Raw genomic sequence first — 19,205 nt, 5'->3', positions numbered from 1 at the left:
AAACAGAAGCTAATGGTAAATGCCTTCAATACTTTTTGAAAAAATCCATCAAAGGTTTTGCTGAATGATATTTATAAGGGCCTTACTGTTCTCTTTCAAAAACTGAAATGCCCTTCTCCGACACTCAAAAAAAATCACTTGTGCTTTTCATCTTCCCGTCTTAGAGTGTAAACATTGTTTTGAGTGAAAAGAGCTGAAGGAGCGCTTACTTTCCCTTGAAATTTTATTTTTAAATAAGAGAGGGAGAAAATCCTTTTTCTGACTAATACTAATAATACAGGTCAAAGTGTCAGGCAATATACAATTAAATGGAAAACAAAAAAGGTTCCCCCTCTTTTTCCCACAGCACAATGGCACTGGAATATAAATTACCGATGAAGATGAAATAATACTTCAAAGCCTGTAGGGCAGGGCAGTGCAGTGTTTACAAAGTATTTTCTATGGCATGATGAGACATTAAAGATGATGGTAACCCATGGGCTTGAGAGTGTTACTGAATAGTCTCAAACTAGCATGAGGTAGGATTTTAGGTCCCTATAGCCCGTGACCCCATGATATGCTTTGTTTCACAGGGCAGCTGCAGTTATCAACAGATGTTTCAGCAATAAATAATTGGTATCATCTCAGAAAAGACCCATCTACCTGGGGAGAGGGCATAATACCAAAAACACTGCCCAGCTATTACAGCCACATTCATCTCCCATCTCTCCAGGTTTCTTGGGGAGCGTACTGCAGGTGTTTTTTCTGGGAGAGAGTGAACAAACTCTCTCAAGTCAGCAAGCTTTGTGTGGAATGTAAAAGAGGTTGGCCCCTGCCATAAATTTCTGTCTGTGGCCACACACCAAAGGAGAAAAGATTGGGGGTAGGAAAGGAGGGGGGTGCATATAGGGAGGTAGGAAATGAGGGAGGCTGTGGAGAACAGAAAGAGAAGCGTACAACATATATAATTTTCTTGATTATGTTCAGTCTAAGGAGAATAACATTATAAATGACTCTTAATTTCACCAAAACTCAGGCACTCAGCATAAGTCTATGCTTAACTTTGATCTGTTATTCGTGGAATTAAGTTTAATTAAATTAAACTTAGCAGTGTTTACACTCTAAGTGTAATGCGAATTTTAAAAGTAGAGGGGAAACTTTTTATGGGAAGGATTCATTTCAAGGCAAAGAAAACCAGGGCAAGTTTAGATTTGTGAAAAAACCATAAGAAGAGATAACTTGGCTGAAAAGACAAGGTCAGCAGCCTTTGACTAATTTTTTATTTCAGAACAGAGTTTCGTAATTAATTGATTATTAAATCAGGGCCATCCAGCTTCAGTAAAGTATAATATTGAAATCAATGGAGAATGGGATAAAAACAAATCACGGAATTCACTTGAGATACTTTTGACAAGCTAAGATATCAAAAGTCGCACGAGTTCACAGAGTGCTATAGTTCTCTTATTTACAAAACAGAGTGGTTTGGTAATTGTGCACTTGGGGTCTGACACAATAGGAAAGCATCCTAAGAGTCTTTAGGAGGTGTGGTTACTTAATTTATAGCTTGCTGGGGAAGCTAAAGAAAATGATGCTGAGAGTTCAAAAAGCTCCCAGGTTAAATACATCAGGGGCCAAAGAAGCCTAATGGACTGATTCTTAGAGCTGCCACTAGTAATCTTGTGAGCTGGACACAAACATCTTAAATTCCCTATGTCTCCATTTCCCCCAACCATGACATCCGTGCAGTATACAGAGGGAAGGTAGAAGAAATAATAAATGGATCCTTAAAACGGTCTAACTAAGCAGCTTGTCTCCCAACTCACATTAACCCCCAAATGCACCAAGACCAAATTTTCAAAAGTTTTTCTGCAAAAGTCACTATCAGCTTCATGCACTGAGGGGGATCTGGTGGTTGTGGGATGGACTGGTTATGGTGGTGTGCTCTGTCATCCCCACTTAGCCTATGTTTGAATTTCAGAGGAACTTTCTAAGCCCCAAAGGTCAAAAGCAGGGTTCCCTCCTTCTCTGAAGCGATCCTGTTCTCACCTTCTTTGGAAGCCTTGAGAGTTCTATGCCACCAATGGCCAAATCACCCAAGGCTCTCCAAGCAAGTAAAGCAACCATTGGCTTTTCAGGAGCTGGTCTCAGTCTAAACAAGTTCCTGGAATTGATGGGAAGGAGAGTTTGCTTTTATTGTTGGTCTCCTGCAACCTTCACATTGGAGTCTCCTTTACACCTTACCTTGCCCCTTCTCCCCTCATATCCCTGGTCAGGCTCTCTAATTTTCCCCTTCGCTCTTCATTCTATTCTTTTATTTAGAAGGCTGGTTCTCAAACTCAGGCATGCACAAGAATCATCCGGAGAGCTTGTCTAACGCTCATTGTTAGACTCCCAGCCCCAGAGTTCTTGATTTGGTAAGACTGGGGGCGGAGGGTAAGAATCTGAATATCCCACACATTTCCAGGTAATCAAGTGCTCCTGATGTGAGGTCTTATTTTAAGCATCACTGCTGAAGAGCTCCCCGTTCAATAAAATAGTAGCCCTAGTCACATGTGGCTATTTATATAGAAAATGATTTAAAAAGTTAAATAATACTTAAAAAAGTCAGTTCTTCAGTCATACTTGCCACTTTTCAAGTGCTGGAGAGCCATAGGTGGCCAGGGTCTAATGTATTGGGCAGCAGAGATATGGAACATTTTCATGATTGCAGCAAATTCTACTGGACAGCCTTACATCTTGCTTTAGAGTAAACAAGTCTCAAGGATTCCACCTGACAGAGAATTGGCAGTGAGATGGAGGAAGGAGTAGTGCCACCACTCACTGGTCTGTTCCCCTGGACACATTAATTTCCCTGCACCTTAATTTCCTCATCTGCAAAATGGGGATGATGATGGTAATAATCACCGGAGGGCCGTTTTGAGAATTAAATGAGGTGATTCATGTGCAAGCACTTTGTAAAATCTACAGTGACAGACAAATTATAGTTTTTATTCCATTCTGCTTTTCCACCTATACCAAGACTGCAAATTTAAAATCCCTGGCTCATCACTGCCTTCTTTCCAGATATTCATTCTCCTTTGCCTGCAGTTCCCAGTCTACTTAGCCCCAGTCTATTTGTTTATTTTTTGGGGGAGGGGTGTGGGAAAAGTGGGGGCTTTACTATTTTTATTAAGCCTCCAAAAAATGCCATTTTATGTATGTAGATCAGGGAATCTTTCTCAGATTTCTGTTTTGATAGGCAAAGACAAAGTCTATACATTCATTTTGAGATGATCCAAAAACACATTCCCATATAAACTGAAACAAAGATTTTAGGATATCAGTGCTTGTAATGCCTGATCTCCAGATAATTAATATTTTTATATGAGAAAAAAAATATAAAAGCTAATAGACTCTCTTCCTTGGCAATTGTCAGAGAGACTGTAGGTAACAAACAATGCTACCAAAAAGAATAGTGGCACTCCCTGTAGCATCCCCAGAACCTAAGGCTGAAATCTGAGCTCAAGTCTGAGTTCATGTGCTATTCCTGAGTCCTTCTTCTATCCAAGGTAGAGATATCAGTTTGATTAATTTCCAGTAAGAGAGCTGAGGAATAAACAGGTCAGTGACTCTGATTCCATGCTTCCTGAATAGCCTGTGTCGTGAGGAGATAAGGGAGTGAGGAGGATCCTGGGTTTGGGCAGGGGGTGGTGGGTGTGCGGCAGACAGCAAGTCATATTGATGAAATAATGGTGAATTTATTTTTTTAAGCTAGTCAACTTAAAAAAAAGCATTTCAAAATAAAAATGTTATGACATATGGCAGGATCAAAACTACCGCTTCCAGCCTACCAAGGATATAATACATATTTCTGGATGACAGGTTTCTTGGTAGACCCACTGACCACCCTTCTTCACTTTTACTTGATTTGGCTTTCCAACAGAAGGCCTTATAGGCAAGCAATGTTTCTAAAAGGTATTTCCCCCACATTAGTCAATCTGGCAGAGCTGACCATAAGGGTAGGGGCTGTCTTATGCTTCAAAGAAATTTAATCTATTAGACCACTTAGAGACTAAATGCCTCACTTTGGGGTGTCAGAGGAACAGGTGGTGTGGCTTTTCCTACCAGTAACTGCTGCAACCCGGCGCCAATCACATCCTGCAGGTTTGTTTTGTCCTCTGGGCCCACGGCTTGTTTGTACTGCCACTTTTCAGGCACGAAGGGCCACTTCATTTCCTTTGCCTCCTGGATCAGGGTCCTTAACTCGCTGGGGAGTGAAGCTGAAAAGGTCAGAGTTCAGGTAAGGAAATGGCAGTCAAAGAAAAGGCTGTTGAGTTACCAATGTTATGATGAAGCACCTCAGTGGCAAAAAAAAAAAAATTTCTTACCTCTTGCTGGTTAGTCTAAAGCTGGTGGTTCTGACTCAAAGAATAATAGCGCAAAGCTATCTGTCAGGGGTGGCCCTGGTCTACTTTGCCCTTCAGGTAAATTGGGGTAGTCAGGCATTAAGAAAGGTTTTTAGCAGGAAGTAAAACACTTCAGTGACTATCTCTGCATGAAGAATCAGAGAAAGGAATGAAGGAAATATTATTTTCCTTGTAAAATGAGAATGGGCCTGTGATGGAATGACACCTGGGACTTGTGGCAGCTGGGTAATGCAGAGTCAATTTGTACAAACTCTTTTTACTTCTCCAAGACCTCACCTCACTTCATCTCATACTTTCACTATGGACTACATTTGAATATAGACAATTAATACAAAAAACCCAAATGCAATTTGAAATGGTATCAATGTATTGTGAAATGTCCCTGTTTTACATTAGTAGATACATTTGATCTCTTCCTGGGTGCCAAACCTAATTATAGAGGTCTACAATCTCCTTTCCAAACTTGGAAAACGCAAAAAGCTCTGGAAACGAGAATGTTTTTTCTTAAGTTTAGCATCCAAACCAGACTTGAATTGACTAAAGGCTCTTTATGGTCTTGTTTATCTTACTTAGTGAGATTAGCCAAAAGTTTTGCTGCAAAGATTTTAATGTTTGACTGTAGATGCTGCCCCAACTTCTGCTGGAGTGTGAATGTAACAGATGGCCCCTGCACCAGACTATCTTCCTAACATTTGAAAGAATTCTGAATTCCCAAGCACATGTGAACTCCCAGTGTTTTGGATATGGCGTTATGGACCTGATTATATGACTGCCAATTATAAATCCTTAGGTGCTTGTCTTGCAGACATTTCATACTTAAAAAGTATCCAAAGTTGAACTCACCATCTTTTTTCTAAATCTGTTTCTCTATTCTTTATTTTGATGAATGCTACCACCATTCACTGAGTCACCCAAGCCGAAATCTAGAAGTCAGTCAAGGCTTTTTGCTTTCTTCCTCCCTCAATCTAACTGGTTATCGGGTTCTATAGATCCTAAAAATCCATTTCCTCGTTTTCATTATCAGTAACTCTTGTCTGAATCACCACTTCCTGTCTTGCTCCATCCACTCCAACTTCCACACTGTTGGTCCTCATTTTGCTAAAACACAAGATAGACCAGGCCATTGCCCTGTATAAAATTCTTTAATGGTTTTGTATATCTTGTCTTCATTTTTTCATTGCTCTCTCCCAGTTTTATCATGATCAAGCTCAGGCCCACTGGCTTCAGGGCAAACATGGCTACTTCTTATCAGCCTGCCATGATTACCCTGTGGAATTAAAATGTCTCTCCTGAGTGCTCCCAGACTCCAAAATGCATGGCTTTTCAGTGTTCATTCCATTGCTCTGTAATCACACTGTCCTCTCATTGGACTTTGAGCTCCCTCAAGACAGGCATCATGTCTTATCATTGCTGTAAATCACACCATGATGGTTAAAAGAAGGATTAGTCTTATATCTACATGAGACATGCTAAATAGGAAAAAAGAGATATGATAGAGTGAAAAACAAAAAGAAGAGAAGGAAGAAAACCTAACTCTGCCTTAGTCTATGATGCCCATCTGTGTCCTTGCCACCAACTGGGCAAATGTAAGGAATACTGCTGATGGGAAAACATTGCTTGGTATTGAGGAGATATCAAATGGGCCACAGCAATGAGTAATCTGTATGGACTTCTGAGGATGATTTACAAATATCACACTGAAACCATTGCTCTCTGATTCAGCAATCCAAAACTACTGAGCACCAGCTATGTGATAGCACTCCTCCAAAGAAAGCAGAGCCATATTAGGAGGCTATGTGGTCATAATCTGTTAGAAAGCCTGGCCCTCTGATGGCCAAAAGTGTTCCAATATATATGTAGAGAAAAAAATTAAATATTTTATTTATTTGTGAGTGAGAGAAGAGAGAGAGAGAGAGAGAGAGGGAGAAGAGGGGCAGAGGGGGAGGGAGAAAGAATCTAAAGAAGATTCCACACTGAGTAGAGAGGCCAATGCAGGGCTGAAACCGACGACAGTGAACCCATGACCCAAGAGTTGGCCATTTAACTAACTGAGCCACTCTTGGTGCCCCTAGAAAAAGTTTCTTAAATGATATTTCTAAATAGTAAGGATTAGGATCACTATTTAGTCCTATTCACTTAGGTCATTCCAATGGGGTCCCAGTGTACTTACTAATAGTGCTCCTTCTCACTCTCAAGTGTCCCATTTGACTGATAAATTGTTTGGACATTCTGTCCATAAGGATCAAGCTCAAGAGTCAAATGGGTAGTCAAATGACAACTGGAATCTGATTTTTGGATTCAAAGAATTTCACCATACACTGGCACTATATAAATATTTTCTTTTTTTTTCATGATGACAGAGAAAAATCTATTCCATACAACTCATTTTTGCCTTCCTCATACCACACCTTTCCCTGAAGATCATGCCAGAACCTGGATAGTCCACTGTGACATATTGAAGTAAATGGTGCCTTTGAAATACATTTTAAAAATATGTCTACATTTAGAGTTTAGTTCCTTCTCTATTTTTGAGGAAGTTGCTGGGGGTAGTCTCCCAGGTTGACAGGGACAATTTCTGAGGGAAGAGTATAGGGTTGAGAGGAGGAGAGGGAACAAATAAAATCACAGAAATCATGTTCAAGTCCTCTGACTTGTCCTGTCACCATAGGTGACCTTGTAATAATGCTTTTCTCTTGGAGTACATGCGAATGACAACTTTGGTGGCAGCACAGTCTGCCCACAGTCTGCCCACCTGTATTAATCAGAAACCACCTACTAAGGGAAGAACTGAATGCTCAGACCACATTCAGTTGTACTGATGGTGCTTGGAGTGGATCATGCAGCTTGCCCCCATGGGGATCAATTAATGCTGAGATAGATTGTCAATGGCTCAGCATAGATTTCCTCTCCCATTGGCTTATCAGATTCAGCCAAGCCCAGCAGTCAGCCCCTGAAAGAGCAGTACCCTCTTCTGCTTCTCTACTCCAAGCAGCTTACCTGAAGGGCCATTGCTAATTGAGTGATTTTGTGGCCCTAATTTGCCATACCTGGAACTAAACTGATTATTTCTCCTATTCTGTGGCACTTGGGAAGAAAAAGAAGAAAATGCTACCCAATTGGGGGCTCTGAATTTTCACTAGGGAGAACACAAAACTTAAAGGAATTTGGGCTGAAGAGACAAAGGATGCCATGTAACAAAAGGACAAGAGAAAAACTTCAGTAGATAGAACACAACATACTGCCCCTGGGGAGAACTAGAACAAGCAGCAGTGAAGCATGTTCTGGAGGTACCTGCTGTTCCCTGACAAGGGGCTAACACCTGCCACTGTGTGCTCAGGCTGATGGGTACAAATAACTAGCAAGCAAAATCACACTGTTGTGTTTCTGGCCAGTAAATAAGGAAAATGCATAAACTAAGGTATTGAGAAACAATGGAACATAGGGCACTTAATCTTGAAAGAAGCATAAATGACAGATTACAAAAAATTTAAGACATCTATAGGTACCTAAAAGTGACTGTAAAAAATGTGTGTGCCTATATACAAGAATGTAGGGCAAAGGCTCCTCCAGAATGTTTTCCCATCACATAATCCTCAACAACAAAAGAAATGGGAAGTATGTATTTTGTGTAGTAATCTTATTTCTGCAAGGAATAGAAAATCACTAAAAATACAAAGAAAAATATTAAAAGGCCATAAAAGGGACACACTTGTAGAAATAGAGGAAAATTTATTCAAATGCTAAAAAGAAATCTAAGGAAAAAAGATTTTCTCTCCAAAACTGGCTATGGAAGAAATAAGAAATACTTTAACTCTCTAGACTTTGTGATCAAAACTTCCCAAACAATGACCTATCTAAAACCATGAATGGCATAAACTATGAAATGAGCAAAAGGCCAAATTCTTATACCCCAATAATGATGCAATCAGTATTTATCAGTAGGAGAGGATTTATTTTACAAACGGCATGTGAATGCATCATGAGAAATGTGTCAATTGAACCAATGAGATGACATATTTATGGAAACCATAGAAGCCTATGAAAACTGATGAGGCACAAAAGCCTAGTTTGAAAAAAAGTATGTGCCACCATTCAGAAGTTGCTTCAATTTTTTAATAATTGAAATTTACGTGCACCAGCCCACTTGCACGCTTTGTTCTTCTTGAACTAAACTGTTTTCTTGTAGCCTCATGTTTACTGAAGCCTAAAATTAGAACTGACAGCAATTCACTGCAACAAAGTGGGCTTCCTCCCCTGCCCGTCCGCCTGCAGCCCATGTCCCATTCATGCCCTAGAAATCCACTCATCTCTCGGTGGTCATCTGCCAAGAGAAGAAAAATAGGGCAGAGATGAAAACATGTCGTTCAGGCAGGGGAGTTGAGAGCAAACCTGCTGGCTTCCCCCTTCCCCCAGTGCCCCCCATCAGGACCTCACCTCTGTACTGCTGGTCCTCGCCCTTGTCCTCCTGCGACACATCTGACGCCTCCAACAAGAGTTGGTCCAGCACTTGCTTGCACTCTTGCAGTAGTGTAGCTATAGCTTTTTGATTATTCATGATAATTACTCTTCCTCAATGATGAGTCAAGTGTCCCCGGGTCTATGGTGATCAATTACTCAGAAGAAGACATCGATTCTCAATAAAAGAGTCCCTTCAAGGCGGAGGTACCTGGTGAACAAAGGCGGGAGAAAGATGATTAACTGAAGCATCATCAATTATCTGTAAGACTCAAGCAGGGAGGGATAATAGGGCAAACACATGAAAATACATGACAGCCCCTGAAGACTTTATTAGGGGAGTGTGTGAAATTACTGCAGGGCCTGGTCTAGATGGGCAGCACCTCGAAGGCGTCAGAGAGCAAAAGGGAGAGGCTCCTCGTGCAGACCTTGGTTACCCGCAGTGATGTCAGTGGAGTCCCACGAAGCCAAATGAAATGAATATACCCTATGATTTATGTATCTCCTGCATACTTTACATCAGTGTCTCTGGATCCCAGTGGCACCACACTTTCTGTCTGTCTGGAAGTCTACAGGAAGCATCTGGCTAACAGTTCTAATATTCAGATACAAGCCCATGGTGATACGAAGTTTACCATTCTCATAACCCACTACTGATTTCCCCTGTGAAGTATTCTTCATGGTACTTAGCATCATATAATTTGGACCAAGATAGGCAATGACAGATGCCAAATTTAAAGCTCTTCACAGCCAGGCAGGTTGCCAAATAAAATAGAGAAATGTATCTTAGATAACTCAATTTCCTAGATCTATCATATGGATGAGTTTATCATATGGATGGGTGAATCTACTTATATTGCTATTTCACATATGTACAGTTGAGAGATTTCATATGTAAATGTGAATATGCTGTAATAATCTATGGCAGTCAAGGTAATTTAAAGAACAAAATAAATTACTGACAGTACAAAAATGCCTGGCAAATAAATACCAGAAAGTCACTAGATTAACAAATCTTTTTGTCTGCCTTCCCTTTATTAAAGAATGTACATTGTAAACAAAACAAACTTCCTTTTGTTTTGTTTATAATGAACAAATGAAACAAAGAAACTCTTTCTGAGTTTGTCAGAATAGAATGTGGAGCTGCTGTCTGGTTTAGACACCCTTAGAGGGCACATAGAATTTTATTACCAAAGCAAGAGAGTCTGAAAGGGAAGAGAGTAACAGATAAATGGATGGCTCCAGTCCCTTTGTCTTCTAACTTAATACATGCAATGAAGTAATCACTGAAAATCTTAAAGCTGTGAATTATTGTGTAAGTGTTGGATAAAAAGGCCTCACTTTAAGAAGCTAGTTTTGAATTTCAAAAAGCAAGATAACATTTTTTCTATTTTATTTTTATTCTAAGACTTAACAGGAACACAAAATGAAGGATGAGCTAATTGTATAATCTACACTTTTCATTTTTCATTCTAACGTGACTGGTATACTCTATATGCTTTGGATTTAAACACACACACACACACACACACACACACACACTCTTTATACAGATAAATGGCCAAAACAAAATTTTAGGATGTTACAGGCTTGTTTCATTAAAATAATTGTGTATTGTTGGTGAAGAATATAAGTAGAGTATTTGAATACAAAATTCTTATGACTTGAAAGAATATTCACAAAAGTTGAGATCATAACCCCCCCCCAAAAAAAGTTGAGATCGTGAGGAATTAGTTACTAGAAACATTTAAGCATAACTATAAATTAAATTTCTCTTCTGTGTAAGACGTTTGAGAAAGTACTCCTGTATGGTTTGGGTTGTTGGACTAACTGTTTTTCAATGTCCCTTTTAGCTCAAGTGTTTTTAAGTCAATGTTGTGTAGTAAGAGCTGACCATTAGCTTGTCTTTCTACGAAAGGAATCAAGAAGTAAGGGCTGGTCAGAGAGCTAATTAGTGGACTACTGTGCGTAAGAGGCCATGTAGCTATGGCATTCCATTCCCACCATTCTTGAAAAAGGGAGATGTGGCTAGAATGGGAGGTTAGTATGGTGATTGAGAAATGCAGTTGGTGATTGGGAAAGTTAACAAACTTTGCTTGCAATTAGCTATGGGTGAATAGGACGCATTCCCTTTTCTTCAAATAAAACCAAGAAGGAGGTTCTTTTTTTTTCTAGGATCCTTTTTAGGACTTCGTGTAGAAAGAGGGGTATAATAAGTAAATATGAAGAGTTCATGCACAAAGAAATAATACTGTACTGTAATATACTTTTACATCATCCCTTTGTCTAAAAGGCATATAGTAATGTTTTATTGGTGCCATATTATCCTTTTAAGGTAGAAAGCTGTCTTTTGTTATACTGAAAAATTAAAATAAATCTTAATTGCTCTGTTTCTGTAAGTGTTTAAACAGAAATAGCATGTAGTAATAGAAAGCAGACTTGGTTATAGGAAAATTGTTACATATAATAGTGTTCAACAGATATTTGTGACTAATTCTATTTCATTCTCATCTTTAAGTATTTGTGATACCTTTGAGATTCACTTTGAGACTCATTTTTCTTCTCTGTATTTTATGGGGGTTAAGTGGGAATAATTGCTAATATATTTCTAGGTCTTAAATTACATACTCAGCAGCCTATCTATTGCTGAAGAACATCTGATACTTATTTACTGAATAATTCCTGGCTCTTTTGAGAACACTTAAGTATAATATTTTTATGTACACTTTTTTCTGTGGTTTAGAAATGTTGGCTTGAATCTTAGAGGTGGATTACTAAATAAATATAACTCTGCTTTTGTTCCCTCACTTGAAACCCGGATGCCTAATGCACAGGATCATAAATCTCCTCCTTTTGTCTAAGTGCTGTGAAAGAGAGATAAGCTATGTGGTTCTGTGAGGGAAAACAACAGGACTTGACCTAATAATTTGGGTAAAACAAGAGAAGGTGAATGGGGGATTCCCTAAGGATGTGATGTTGGAATTAAACTCTGTAAGAAGAACAGGGCTTAATGAAGTTAAAATGGTGAAGAACAGCCCTGATGTAGAAAGAAATATAGAGGAAATGAAAGAAGGCCAAATTAGTTGACCTAGAGATAAAAGGAGAAAGTTGATATGGGGTGAGTTTGGAGAGTTAAGTAGGGGTTGTTCAGGTTGTTTAGCTGGCACCTGTGTGCCAGGTAAGGAATTTTGTGCTTACCCTAAGTGTCATAGGACACTACTGGTAGCAGGAGGAACATGAGCAGATTTGCATCTGGAAACATTCATTCTGTTTGGATTGTAGCGTATATTAGGGGAAGAGAGGAAGAAGGTGATTGCAGGTAGATCAGTTGGGCATTTATTGCAACAATCCAGGTGAGAAATATCAGATCACCAGACCAGAGTAATAGAGATACAGAAAATTGGACAAATTTGAGGGCTGTTTAGAGAATAAATGCAGTATTGCTGTTGGATGGATATGAATGTCCTTGAAAAGAATCCTGAGTTTTTTTTACTTTACCATAGCTCAAAGTGGAATGGATAATTTTACCATACTTTGAGACAAGGAACATAGAAGAGATCTTCTATGAAAAGATATAAATACATCTTACATTTTGTATTTCTAGCAATAAAGACAGTAAGGAAGATAGGTCATACTGTCCAGAATAAGCAATTGGATTTTATTTTATTTTTATTTATTTATTTTTTTTAGCAATTGGATTTTAACCAAGAAAGTATTTCTAAAAAAACAAAAAGAGATTTCTGAGATAATTAATATTTAGTACTTGTGACTTCCCAAAATGTACTGAGGATATTCTTTATACTTTTTGAAAGTTATAGCATTTTCTCTTTTCCCTGCAGAATTCAGGAAAGACAATAGGAAAAAAATACTGTAACATGAGAAACACTTTGGAATCCAACCATCTGTCCAGACTTGTATGGTTCATTGTTAAGCATAACAGAGGCTGAAGCCTAGGAAATTTTCCTTCAGGCAACAGTCCTGCTGGAAATTGTGGTCAGCTTCCTTTATAAAAGAATCATTTTCAATTTCAAAACATAACAATTTTTGCTCCCTGAACTGTGGCATTCTGCGAGCTGTACTTATTTCTAAATTGAAGAACGTTAGTTTCCCTATATTTTTTGTAATGTATGGATTAGTTTTTCTATTTTGACATCCCCCAATATATTTTTTTCTAAAAATTAAACAGAAAGAGGTCAGCAAAAGCAATAGGACATACAAGTAGATACCTTTAGAATAACATAGATACCCAACAAAGTTTAGAATCTAAGGCACACAGGCATACCCATAGCCAAATGATCACGTGTTCATACATTCCATGTTTGATTTTGATACTTGTGTACTTCATTTCTATTCGTGACCTAGAATTTAACTGAGTGGCTGAGTTACAATTGACAAATCAGCAATCATTAAAAGTTTTATTCAAAGCCCCATTTCTTTTGGAATTCGTGAGGTTTTTTTCCTTGGACAATTAGTACCCAGATGGGGGATAAATTAGGGAAAATAAAAGAGTTCCAAAGATATTCCATGGTCTACCGGCTGACATTCTGAAATAATCCACTGGCCATCTACTCATAATTCTTAAACTAGAAGATGTAGGGAAGATAAAGAAGTAGGAAAGATGGTCTATACTGTCAAGGAGTTTATAAATTACAAGAATAAGACATAAATACTTTGAAATGAACCACACAAGGCATATTTAATATGATTATAGTCCAAAAGCTCAGTCTAAAATATCTTTGTTGGAATTCAATTAATGACCAGTTAGATTCATAAGCAAACCCACAGAGCTCATTTAATTCATATGTACATAAATAATTACACTAAACATACTTTTTGATCTACATTCAAAATCACCTATCATATTGCTTCTATGAGAAAATGTATTCTGGTCTTCAACATAGAACAACAAAATGCATTTCTCCAATCAGTCACTAGCAATGACAATCCAGCTTTTTTCTACCCTTTCACCCTCCCCTGAGTAACCCTACACACAAACTCTGACCATACTGTCTCTGGTACTGGTTGGTGCAAGTAGGGAAACAAAAGGAGAAAGAGAAGTCTGATTGGAGTGTAAGACAACTGTGTGCCTTGGATAGATATTTCTGGGTAATGGCCATTGTTAGCATTTTAAAACTGAATAGAAAGGGATAAGAGAAGGCAACTCTAAGTCACCAAAACCTGAAAGAGTAGACTTCTATTTCTAGCAGTATGGAAGTCTAAACATCCTGACCAATATTCCCACTGAAAACAAGTAAAAATGCTGGAAAAACACTTTAACATCTCTAAAATGTATCAATAACATGGTAAGAAAGGAGAGACTACTCAGAAAACACCAACCAAGTAAAAGTGGAACCCAGAAAGTTAACGAACACAGAAGCTAGCTTTTGTCTTGAGTGTATTTGCAAACACTGTAAGACGAAACTTTGGTTTTCACTATCTTGGAGTGTGGAAAGAGAGGAAATAAAACCAAAGGCCTCCCCAAGGTGGGACATATAAGAGGAAACTCTCCCTTGCATAAAACTTATGTCCTAAAAGGTTGAATCTTCAGTGTAAGGGTGAGCTAAAAATAAGTCCCCATCCTCTCCTGCCACCTCCCAAGAAATTTGCCTGTGGCAAAACATACTCCTTCTTAGAGGAAAATGAAATGTTTTCCCCTTGAGAATTTGAAGTCATGAGATCCACAAAACCTCTACCTGATAATTACTTTAAAATACGTTATTTAAAAATGATCCTAAAGCTTCAGGAGGACACACCTTGTAAACTCCAATTTATAACATAATGACATCCCCACCTTGAGGATCATGCAGATTTCATGTAAATTCTTAAATTAACTATGTTTATTGAAAACATGTCAAATACCTAGACATCTTTTTCATTTATTCTTTAGCTTTTATACAATGTTTCTCAAGATCTCCAGAGATAAATAATATTCTAACCCTGTGTTTGCTATTTAAAATAGCTATAGCAAATAAGAGGTGATTTTACATATGTGAAGTCCATGGAAAAAAAAGAAAGGTTCTAGGTTTGTAGTTTTCCAGGCAATTGGTGGAATGAAACATAATCTTCTCAAAAGGAATCCGGCTTCAAAATAAGCTTGAAAGAATTTCCATCTTTAAAATACCAAGAAATATGAGTTCTTGATCAATGTTCACAAAATGCATAAGGTAAGAGGAAATAATGGGTGAAAGAAGAAACAACAGATAGATCAGAACTTCAAAGAATTTAGGTAGTGGAATTATCACATATAGACTATAAAATATACATGTTTAAAGATCTGAAAGATTATGTTGAATGTATGAGTTATGAGTAAGAAAGTATAAAAAGGCATAGGAAGGTTGAAAAAGAATCAAATAGAATTTCTATACATTAAAAAATAATAATTTAAAATGTAATATTCCATGAATTAGGTTTGGTAAAATACTAGTTCTGGTTGAAGTCAGAATTTTTAAACTCGTTGATAAATCAAAACATCTCATCTAAAATGCAACAAAAGAAGACAGAGAGATGGAAAATTCAAAAGAGAAGTTAAGAAACAGAGAGCATTCATGGAAAAACTCTAACATGTGTCTCATGAGAATCCTAGATGGAAAGAAGGGGAGGAAGCAAGAGAAATGTTTGGAGAGATAATGACTAAGAATTTTAGAACAGGAGAAAGTAATTAAAATATCTATAATCTTCAAGCAGGTTAAACAAATAAATAAAAATCTATACTTAGAAATATCTTAGCAAAACTAGGGAACACCAAAGGCATACAGAAGATCTTTAAAGTAGCCAGAGAGAAAAGACAAAGTAACTTCAAAGAAACAACAATGAATTTATAGCTACCTACTGAAAGCAACAATGGAAACTAGAAGACAATGAAAGGATATCTTCAATATGCTGGGGGAGAAACCTTGAAAAATAAAAATATTTAAAAATAAACATCAACAGGTTGTTACTAAACAAATCTCTAAAGTATCTACTTTAGGTAAAAGGAAAGTGATCACAGATGAAGGGCCTGAGATTCAAGAAAAAATACTATGCAACAAAAGGTGACTTGTTGGCTAAATATAAATATTGACTGTATAAAGCTACAACAATAACAACATATTATGAGATGAAAAATTAGAAAAAATACACATACAAACAGCATATATATCAGGAAGAGAGTGATGTTAAAGTGTTTTAAGATCTTGGATTTTGTAGGATGAAGGGAGATATTAACTTTAGACTGATAAAAATTTCTAAGGTGATCCTTAAAACCTGAAATAAAAAACTATAACTTTTAAACTAGTAGAAGGTAAAAGCTTTTTGAAAAGAAAGAAAACATCCAAAAGAGGCAAGAGGGGCACCTGGATGGCTCAGTTGGTTGAGTGACTCACTTTTGATTTCAGCTCATCATGATCTTAGGATCTTGGGATCAGGTCCCACATTGGGCTCCATGCTCAGTGCAGAGTCTGCTTGTTCCTCCCCACTGAGCAAGAGCCCTGCTCATACACTCTCAATTCCTCTCTCTCTCATAAATAAATAAATAAATAAATAAATAAATAAATAAATAAAAAAATCTTTAAGAAGAAGACAAGAAAAGAAAGGGGAAAAAACTAATGAAGAGTCAGGATAAATTTTTTTTAAAAGATTTTATTTATTTACTTATTTGTGAGAGAGAAAGAGAGTGGGAGGGAGAGAGAATCTGAAGCAGATGCCATCCTGAGCATAGAGCCTGATGCAGGGCTTGATCTCACAACTCCGAGATCATGACTTGAGCTGAAACCAAGAGTCACTTGCTTAATGACTGAGCCACTCAGACACACCAGAATAAATTTAAAATACAACATATGATGGTAGAAATAAATTTGAATATATCAGTATTTCCAATAAATATAAATGAACTAAATGCTACAGTAAAAAGATAAAGATAGATTTGATTTTTAAAAATAGTTACATGGAGGGGATCCCTGGGTGGCGCAGCGGTTTGGCACCTGCCTTTGGCCCAGGGCGCGATCCTGGAGACCCGGGATCGAATCCCACGTCGAATCCCTGCCTGTGTCTCTGCCTCTCTCTCTCCCTCTCTCTGTGTGACTATCATGAATAAATAAATAAAATCTTTAAAAAAAAATAAAAATAAAAAAAATAGTTACATGGATTTACTTAAAGCATAAGAATAAAGAAAGCTCAAAGGTAATAATATAGAAAAAGCTGTTTTAAAAAAATACTAACTAAAAGAAAGTATACGTATATTAATATCAGACAAAATAGACATTAAGGCAAAAAAAATGTTAATGAAGATTAAAAAGCCACTTAATGATACATGGTTCAGTTCACCAGGAAGTTATAGTAGTTTTAAACTTGTAGCATCTAGAAGCATAGCTTTAAATATATATGAAAAAAAAGTGAAAGAACCATAAAGAAAAATATGCAAATATATAATCATAGAGATAAAATGTGGAATTCAAAGTGGAACATAGAAGGAAAATTTTTTTATTATTATTTTTTAAAAATATTTTTATTTCTCTATTCATGAGAGACACACAGAGAGAGGCAGAGACATAGGCAGAAGGAGATGCAGGGTCCCCGCGGGAAGTCTGATGCAGGACTCGATCCCAGGACCCCAGGATCATGCCCTGAGCCAAAGGCAGATGCTCAACCACTGAGCCACTCAGGTGTCCCTTTATGAAAGGAAATTTATAAGCAAAATACTTAGAAATAAAGAATGTTCGAAAATTAATGAGTTGAGCTGAAATAACCAAAAGTAAGGAAATAAATAGAAAAAATAAATGAAAAAAGTAAAAGGAAATAAAAGTAAGAACAGAGATTAATGTAATAAAAAACAAATATTCAAAAGGAAGCTTCACAAAATAAAGTTCTTTCAAAGGACCACTGAAATTGACAAATTTTTGGTAAACTTGTTCAAGAGATAGAGAACAAATCATTTTAGGAGGGGGCATTACAGATTCTACAGAGATTTTTAAGAAGCAAATAAGGGAATATTAGAAACATTTTTTTACCAACAAATTTGAAAACAATAAAATGGGCAATTTCTATAAAAGCATAACTTACTTAAAAGTAACCAAGAAGAAACAGAAAAACTTTATGGTCCTATAATCTTTTTTTTTTTTTTAAGTTTTTATATATTTATTTGAGAGAGAGTGAGCAAGCCAGAAAGAGAACATGAGCAGGGGGAGGGGCAGAAGGAGAGGAAGAAGCAGATTCCCTGCTGAGCAGGGAGCCCGTGCTGGTGCTCCATCATGGGGCTCCATCGGGGAGCTTGATCCAGGGACTCTAGGATCATGACCTGTGCCAAAGACAGATATTTAAACAACTGAGCTACCCAGGGACCCTGTATGCTCCTATAATCTTACAGAAATGTAACTAGTAGTTGAAAAATCTTCCTACAAGGAAAACACCAGGAATATACCGTTTTACCAGCAAAATCTTACCAAACATTCAATAGGCCAATAAATCCAATCTTATGCAAAATATCCTTTAAATCAGCAACAAGTGGCTAGAAAATGTAATTTAATAAAAATATGTCTTTTACCATGGCAAAAATATGTAAGGTATAATAAAAATATATATGTGTATATATATGTGTGTATATATATACATATATATATAAATATATGAGGTAACCTAAGAATAATTCTAATAATAAATATGTAAGACTTCCAGAGAGAAATTATAAAACCTACTTCATTGAAAGACATTAATGAAAATCTAAATACATTAGGAGATATTTTGTGGTAGGGTCCTGGAAAACTCAGTATTGTTAAAATATCAATTTTTCCCAAATTTATCTATCTTTATGCAATTCCAATCACTACAGCTCTGTGTGTATTTGTGGTCAACCTGAAAAAATGATCCTAAAACTTATGTGGGAGGATAACATTCAAGAATATTCAAAATACTTTTAATGAAAAATAACAAAGAAGGAGGGGGAATGTCATAATTTTTGTCAATAATTAACATAAAATCATATTAAATGATGCAAAAGTTATTGGCACTAGGCTAGGCAAATTGACTTTCTAAATAAAATAGAGTCCAGCAAGAGACATATGTATATATGGAAATTCAGTTTATTACACTACCTCAGCATATGGTATTGAGCTAATTTATTATTTGTTTTTAGATTTTATTTATTTATTTGACAGAGAGAGAGAAAGCACAAGCATGGAGAGCGGCAGGCAGAGGGAGAGGGAGAAGCAGGCTCCCCACTGAGCAGGGATCCCAATGCCTCTGTCCCAGGACCCTGGGATCATGACATGAGCTGAAGGCAGATGCTTAACTGACTGAGCCACCCAGGTACCCTGCTAATTGGTTATTTTTTGAATCAATGCTAGTTAAAGACTTACATGTAAAAGACAAAAATATCTAACTTCTAAAGGGGAG

The 19,205-nt window shown here is 37.2% G+C and overlaps 1 protein-coding gene across 20 annotated transcripts in view; it reads right to left on the bottom strand.

The window, feature by feature from the left end:
• ALPK1 (alpha kinase 1) overlaps window positions 1–19,205 on the bottom strand; it is a 136,096-nt gene that overhangs the window by 53,765 nt on the left and 63,126 nt on the right. For 19 of the 20 annotated variants that reach the window (XM_025465929.3, XM_025465938.3, XM_035709798.2 and 16 more), the window contains 2 exons: window positions 8,820–9,051; window positions 4,084–4,238 (listed from right to left, as the gene is read on the bottom strand). In XM_025465929.3, coding sequence (XP_025321714.1) covers window positions 4,084–4,238; window positions 8,820–8,940 — 276 coding nt within the window. In that variant the 5' untranslated portion in view covers window positions 8,941–9,051. Of the gene's footprint in view, window positions 1–4,083; window positions 4,239–8,819; window positions 9,052–19,205 lie in introns of those variants that run through there. The other variant, XM_049104852.1, reaches the window with a different exon arrangement.

Source organism: Canis lupus, chromosome 32, assembly GCF_003254725.2.
Source record: "Canis lupus dingo isolate Sandy chromosome 32, ASM325472v2, whole genome shotgun sequence".
Taxonomy (NCBI): domain Eukaryota; kingdom Metazoa; phylum Chordata; class Mammalia; order Carnivora; family Canidae; genus Canis; species Canis lupus.
The sequence above is the reverse complement of the archived record's forward strand: the minus strand, read 5'-3'. Positions and strand labels throughout refer to the sequence as shown.